The sequence below is a fragment of the Marmota monax genome, unplaced genomic scaffold (genome assembly GCF_021218885.2).
Source record: "Marmota monax isolate L192 unplaced genomic scaffold, Marmota_monax_Labrador192_F-V1.1 WCK01_AAM20220418_F8-fsc00017, whole genome shotgun sequence".
NCBI classification, from domain to species: domain Eukaryota; kingdom Metazoa; phylum Chordata; class Mammalia; order Rodentia; family Sciuridae; genus Marmota; species Marmota monax.
This window is the reverse complement of record NW_026695241.1, coordinates 25,363,481-25,371,095: the sequence shown is the minus strand read 5'-3', so window position 1 is coordinate 25,371,095 and position 7,615 is coordinate 25,363,481. Positions and strand designations below refer to the sequence as shown.

The 7,615-nt window shown below is 37.7% G+C and overlaps 1 gene segment (V, D, J or C); it reads right to left on the bottom strand.

Annotated features, from left to right (window-relative positions):
- Positions 1-2,036: 2,036 nt before the first annotated feature.
- On the bottom strand, positions 2,037-2,792 carry LOC124090483 (T cell receptor alpha variable 23/delta variable 6-like). The segment is given in 2 exon segments: positions 2,037-2,530; positions 2,676-2,792. Coding segments are annotated over 2 exon segments (471 nt in total).
- Between the last annotated feature and the right edge of the window lie 4,823 nt (positions 2,793-7,615).

The following is a 7,615-nucleotide window of genomic DNA, read 5'->3' as shown; positions in this document are numbered from 1 at the left end:
AAGAACATGAGCATCTACAAGCCTGAGACTCCCAGAGCTAGCAGAGATGTTGGAACAGACCTTCCCTAGAGTCTTCTAGGGGCATAGACCTGCTTGAACCTTGATTTCACATGTCTGGCATCCGGAACTGTGAGATGATTAATTTCTATTATTTTGACTCACCCCATCTGTGGTACTTTGTTATAACAGCCCTAGGAAACTAATAAGGCAACAAATTCACAGACTTTGGGATTATGATATGAGTAGCTTAGAGGCCATTGTCAGCCTATCACATTGTCTGTTTTCTGTTTTCCATTATCAACATTACCAAGTATATTTTTTATTTTTTCAAAAATAATCAGCATTGAATTTCCCCTTCTATTCCTTTGCTTTGGTCCCTATTTGATTAATATCTGTATATTTTATTTTCTATTGAAGTATGAATTATACATGAAAATAAATGGTAGGTAAGTATCAAGTTATAAGAGATTTGAAAAATGCAAACATCCTTTAAAAATCACACTTCTTTCAAGAAACAGAACATTTCCTTTCTTTATTCCATCAAGATCCCTTGTATCCAAGCAACTCCTGCTCCATGAATATGACTACTTTTCTGATTAGTTTCTCCATGGATTGGTTTGCCTATTCTAAAATGTGACATAAATGGAATCAAATAGTATGCATCATTTTATGTCTGGCAATTTTGCTAGGCATAATGTGGTCGAGATTTGTTTGTGTAAAATTATGTGTATTAATTGTTCAGTCCATTTTAGAGCTGATTAATATTTCACGATTGATTTAATCTCTTCTTTGTGGGTAGTTTCTCTTTTGATTGATTGTTCTTATAAAGCACATTTTTAAACAAGTATTTCATAAATACATGTTTTCAATTCCTGTTAGAAAATGCATGTAAGTGGCATCCTTGGGTTAGGATAGATGTATCTTTGCTATCATTGTTTATATAAGAATCTGCGAAATGGTTGCCCAAAAGTACAAGAATCTAACTGTTTCACATGCTTATTTTGGATTTTGAAATCCTTGTAGATTCACACAGAAAGTGTAAAAACAATGCAGAGTGGTCTTGTACATCCACTTTTCTCCACTAATAACACAATATGTAACCATAGATACACACCATTACCCTTAGGTATGATTATAAAAACCAGGAATTGATATCAATACAATATTATTCATTAAAATGCAGACCTTATTCTGACTCATTAATTTTTGTCTCTCTTTGTGTGTGTGTGTGTGTGTGTGTACAATTCCATGAAACTTTGTCTCATGCATAGGTCTTTGTAACCACCACTACAATCAAGACCAAGACCCAGAACTGCTCCATCAGCCTAAAAATACTGCCTGCCCATGCACATCCTCCCCACACATAAACTGTGGCTCCCCTGCCCTTATCTACAATTTTTTTTTCATTTAACTATTTTATATAAGTCAAATCATGAATTATGTGGTTACTTTTAATTACTTTATAACATTACTTTTTTTCACTCAGTGTAATGTCCTTTAGTCTCATCCAAGTGTTTGTGTGTATCAACAGTCCATTCTTTGTCCCTGGTAAATAGTTTCTACCATATGGGTGTAGCACAATATATGTATCCATTCATCCAATGAAGCATACACGTTTTTAGATCCATCGTGTGTTACCTTTATCATTAGTTTAACCCATTTTATTGCTGTTAGAATAGGATTTTATTATAAAAATAAACCACAATTCATAACTTTGTTCACCAATTAGTGAACATTTTGTTGTTTCCAGTTTGGGAATGTGGGGTATTGTGGATAAGACTACCTTAAACAAAAAGTCCTTGTGTAGATAATTATTTTCATATGATACATCTTTTTATACAAAGATGTATAAAAAGTATAAAAAATGTATAAAAAACTGACCTTTCCAATATGGTCAGACCAACTTATATTCTAACAGTGATGTATAAAGAGCCAGTTGAACTAGAACTGAGTGAATGGTGATTACAAACACAAATGCTTTATTTATAATGAATAAATTTTTGCAGGTTGGTTATCATTAAACTGAATTTCTTTTATTTACTTTAATAACCACCCTTCCATGCACCTGCACTAGTGAATCCATACATTTACTCCATCACCTATTTGTGCAATTAAAAGCCAGTCTGTGTTTCTGCCAGTCTAAGCCCTGCAGCAGGGCTTTGCTGGGGCCTCAGCTGCAGGTTTGAGATCAAGCTGCAGGTGACTGGAGAGCACTGTGCTCCTGCTGCACAGAAGTAGGTGGCTGAGTCTCCAGGTTGAGAATCCGTGACGTGCAAGGAGATATGTTTAGCACTTTTGTTGAAGAAAACTGTGAATCTTCCAAATTCTTCTTTTATGCTAATTGAACTGATGGCTACCAATAATGCTGGGCCTTTACCTGGGAATTGCTGGTACCATGGGAAGTAGTCAAATGCACCGTTCTCATAAACACAGTCAAGCACTGAAATCCCTCCTTCCTGGACAGTTAGAGATTGAGGACTTTGCTTCACCTGCTGCTGGTCACTTTTTCCCTTCTGTTGGCCACTCACCCCTGCTTGGAAAGATGACAAGAAGTCATTAGGCCAACAAATTTATATTTCCCTCATAAATCTCCTACCTGCAAGATTTGTCTGTGTCCCAATTTTCCATCTCCCCATATTAATCACATGAGCTGGGGCTTTTCCTCCACAACTCACAGGTGAGGTGAAGGCCAAGAATTAAAAGTGATGCTCCCAGGATCTTGTCCATTCCTCCAGGAGCCACAGCCCAGTGAGAATCCAGCTGGTCTTCTAGTCTCCCCAGAGAGCTGAGCTTCACCCTAAGTTTGCGAGCACTGCAATTCTATCAATAGGCTCCACCTTTTCACAAGTAAGTGTGCTGAAACCTTTCTGACAAGGAAGCACTTCCTGTTTTGTCCAAATTTAGAATTGTTGAAATACATTTAGGGGGAATCAAAAATCCCCTCCTTACACATGGATAAGGATTGGTTTAAAATTCCTCTCTGCTAATCCCCTTCTACCTTTACTTCATTTCTTCTGGAATATTAAAAATCATACTCTATGACAGTTGGGTACATCAGTGGAAATCATTTAATATGACAGTAGTGGAAGAGAGAGAATCCCCTGAAGCCACAAGATTAGCATGAATAGAGGAATTTAATTTTTATTACAAATATTAATAAAATTTATTGGAAACACAGTGGGCATAATATTCCCTTGAAAGCTAAGACATGGATCAGAACACACAGAATAAATGGTCCCTTTCTCCTCAGGGCATTTAAATGTGTCTATATTTTACATTACCCTAGAAAATGATTAAATAAATGTCATTGTCTTTGTATTATAAAACATGTATCAGGTAAATTAAATATTTCTAAGAATATACCCTGATGTAAAAAACTAGGAAATAAATAATGAATAAATAAATAAAAAATTCCAAAGTAATCCAAAACATAGGAATGGGCTATATTATAAGTAAAAGAAGTTTAAAAAATTAAGGAAGACATTATTATTACCAAATAAGACAAAGGATTTTGTTGTATCTATATTTTATGTATTCTCAAATCTAGTCAAAGAGAAATATCATCACAGTGCCATAGAGACAAGGGTCTATAGTATATCTATTCCCATTTCATTCTAATGTCCTATTTTTTATTGCTTATTTAAGTTGTGATGTTTTCTTTGTCATCTACTCATGTGCTCATTTATTTGGACATATATTCAACATAGGATAGTACCCCCCTTATCTATAGGAGATGATTCAAGACCCCCTGTATATGTGTGAAACAACAACTAATATTGAACTCTCTCTGTACTATTGTTTCCCTGTACATTTATACATTTATGATAAACTTTCCTCTTTTTCTACAAAGGAAGCACTTCATGACTTTTCTTTGGCTTATCCAAATCGCCAGAACCACCACTCTTGCACTCTGGAGTCCTTATTAAATAAAATAAGGATTACTTACTTGAACAGGAGTACTGTGATACTGGATGCTCATTCTGATAACAGGGATGCAACTGACAAATGGGCAGGTGGCATATGCAGCATGAATGTGCCGACAAAGGGCTGATTCATGTCCTAGGTGGGATGGAGCAGGATGGGAGGAGATTTAGTCATGCTGCTCAGAATGTTGGCAATTTGAAACTTATGAATTGCATATATCTGAATTTCCCATTTAATATTCAGACAACAGTTGTCTATAGGAACCTGGAAGACTGGGAGTGAAATTGAGAATAAGAAGAGACTGCTAAATATTTATTTGAGGGCCTAGTAAATACCTACAAATGAATAGTACTTGTACCTCAGTCATGAAAGACATAGTCCCAATCATCAGTTGGCCAGTCCCAATAGTCAAGAAGAGCAAAGTAAAACCCACCAAAGAGACATGTGTGTCTAGACAAAATGACACAGGAAACAGTGAAGAAGTCTGCTTCTGAACCCAGTCAGAGAAGGGTCTTGATATAGGAGGGGCTTGAACTGGGCCTTAACCCATGAATGGATTTCCCAATAAAAAAGAATAGATTATGGAATTCTAGGCATAGGTTAACTCAGAGTGTCAGGAGATTGGGCCATGTGTGGGTGGGAACATTATAAACTTACATTAGAAGAGTTAATATGGCCCTGACCTTGAAGGACAACACATGTTTTCAAAAAAATTGTTCCCTTTCTAGTCAATTTCAACCCTGTGAGACCAGGAAAACATATAGTATTTAGGTAGATGGATAGATAAACATACAGCTACATGTTTGATATCCAACTATATTGTAGCAGAGTAGGAGATAATTTAAGGAATGATCTCTCCCTAATTGCTAAATATGTGTAAGAGAGATAAACTTTAATCTTCACTGAAGCAGCATTGCCCCTTGTGGCCACATGCAGAGGTAACACTGTACAATTTCCTACAGCTTCTTCAAAGTTTGTGTTCAACCAAATATATAAACAAACCATTAAATAAATGGGCAAATGAGCTAAACAGACACTTCTCATAGAAGAAGTACAAATGGCCAACGATTATATGAAAAGATGGTCAGCATTTTTAACTGTTATGGAAATGCAAATCAAAACTATACTAAGATTCCATCGCATTCCAGTCAGAATGGCCATCTTCAAGAATACAAATAACATTGAAGGCTGGCAAGGTGCAGGGGTAAAGGAAACTTTATACACTGTTGGTAGGAATGTAAATTAGTTCAGCAAAAAATGGAAATCAGTAAGGAGGCTCCTCAAAAAGCAAAAATGAAACTATCATTGGATCCAGCTATACCAATCTTCAGTATCTATCCAAAAAACTAAAAATAGTATACTTTAGAGATTCATGCATTCCTAGGTTTATTGAAGCACAATTCACAATATCCAAGTCATGGAAACAGCCTAGGTGTCTGTCAGTGAATGAACGGATAGAGAAAATGTGGAAAGTATTCAAAATGGAGTTTTATTCAGTCATAGAGAATGGAATTCTGCCATTTGCAAGAAAACAGATGAACTGTAGAGCATCATGTTAGGCAAAATAAACTGGACTCAGACAGGTAAGTGTTGCATGTTTTCTTTCATAGATGGAAGCTAGAGAGAAAAACAGGATGAAAAATATCTCATGAAAATAAAAGGGAGACCATTAGGGCTGAGGAAGGGGATCAGAAGAAAGGAGGAGGGAAACTGCAAGGGGAGATAGTGGGAAGTATACTGGTCAAATTATATTATGTGCATGTACTAATACACTGTAGTGAAATCCACCATTCTGTTTAATTTTGCAAGTCCCCTCTACCCTGGCTAAGGCAGTATAGGAGCACCTCCTACAAGGCCCCATCTACTAGTAGCACCAACCTAGAACTAAGCCTTTAACACATAGGCCTTTGGAGGATATTTTAAATACAAACAAATAAGTTAAAAGGATGAAAAATCTTGTATTGCATAAAAACAACTATAAAAGAGCTGGAGCTGCTACATGGTTGGTTGGACAAAATATATTTTGAACCAAAAAGGAAAAACAAAAAGAAAGAAAAAACTACTAGAGATTAGAAAGGCACTATTTATAATAATGGCTAAATCTTAGGGCTGAAGATGTAGCTCAGTGATAAAGTGCTTACGTTTCCTGTTTGAGGCACTGGATTCAATCCCCAGAACAAGAGGTTAAAAAAAAAAAAAAGTCAATCTGTCCATTAGTAAGTTTAACAATTGGTAATCAATAGATCCCAAAATAGATGAAACAAAAACTGACAAAATTACAAAATAAGAGGAAAACAGATAATTCAACAATAGTTGGAGATTTCAGGTACCTCACCTTGAATAATAGGTATGAAAACTGCATAGAATAACAGCAAGGAAACAGAAGATTTGAACAACACTCTAAAGCAAGTTGACTTCACAGACACCCACCAAACACAGGACACATTCTTCCCCAGCATGCAGGGAAGATCTCCTGGATAGACCAGGTCCTAGGCTGCTCAAGTTTCAGGAACATGCATGGGACATAGATGAAATGAACATGCATTTTAAAGTTATCTTCACATCCATTTATCATATATGAGCATTCTGTGAAGATTTTCTCTGCTGCTCAGGTAAGATGGGCTGCAGGTACAGCGTTTGTGGGTACCTGGTTGGCATGCTGTGGTGAGGTGGGCCTGGATGTGTCTGAGACATCAACAAGGCTGCGTCATTGCCAATAACATTTTCATCAGAATGATTTAAGTTCCTTTTCATTTATTTTCCTGTTACCCTTTTGGGGTCCAGCATATGGTGAATTAAATGCTTATTTTGATTCAGTTATTTTCTCCACTACACTGCTAATTCCAAGTTGGAAGTTTACATTTTAGGAGGAGGGGTACACTGGGAAATCAAGATAAAGACCAACATCCCGAACTTTTCAGGTCAGAAAGCATATGTGCTTAAAACTGCCAATGTAGGTGAGAAACTCTGAAAGGTGCTGCTGCAGGGCCTCCTGAGGCTGTGGGAAGGGTCGAGCCCTCTGAGGGTTTGCTCAGCTATAGGTGCCTGGGCAGCACCCCCTGCATCGCATCCACCCCACAGAAATAAATGGCAGAGTCTGTGGTCTGGGAAGAGGAACTGCAGCGTTCTTTAGAGACCATGATGGACTTTAGTCTTCCATTCTGTTTTGTAACTGATGGAATGTAAAACAGGTTGATGAGGCCTCCTCCAGGATTTTGGCAAAACGACTGCACATTGATCACAGAGGTAGAAAAATTGCACAGCACAGTGGAACTGGCTCCTTCATGGGAGATTAGGGCTGGAGGACTCTGCTCCACCTGCATCCCTCTCACACCTGATTAGAAAGAGAAAAACGGACACAGTGGATGGTCACTGCATCCTCAACAAAGCCCTGAAGTTTCCCCATAGATTATGAAAATCATAGAAAGGTTGCAAAATTTATGAGCCCCTTTTCCTTCCTCCCTTCCATATGCTGCAACAGTGAAATTCTTTGATTCCCAAAATTCGAGGCAGCCCAACTCACAGCAAAGTTGGGTGCACAAAAGCCCCAGCAGAGTGCCCAGCAGCCTCTTCCTGACTTTGCCTGGTTGTGTAAGATGGGCATATCCACCAGACCCTGGGGAGGGGGTTGTCAGGACTTGGCTCTGAAACAGTTTCTGCTCCTGCTACTAATTAGCTCCACCTACAAACC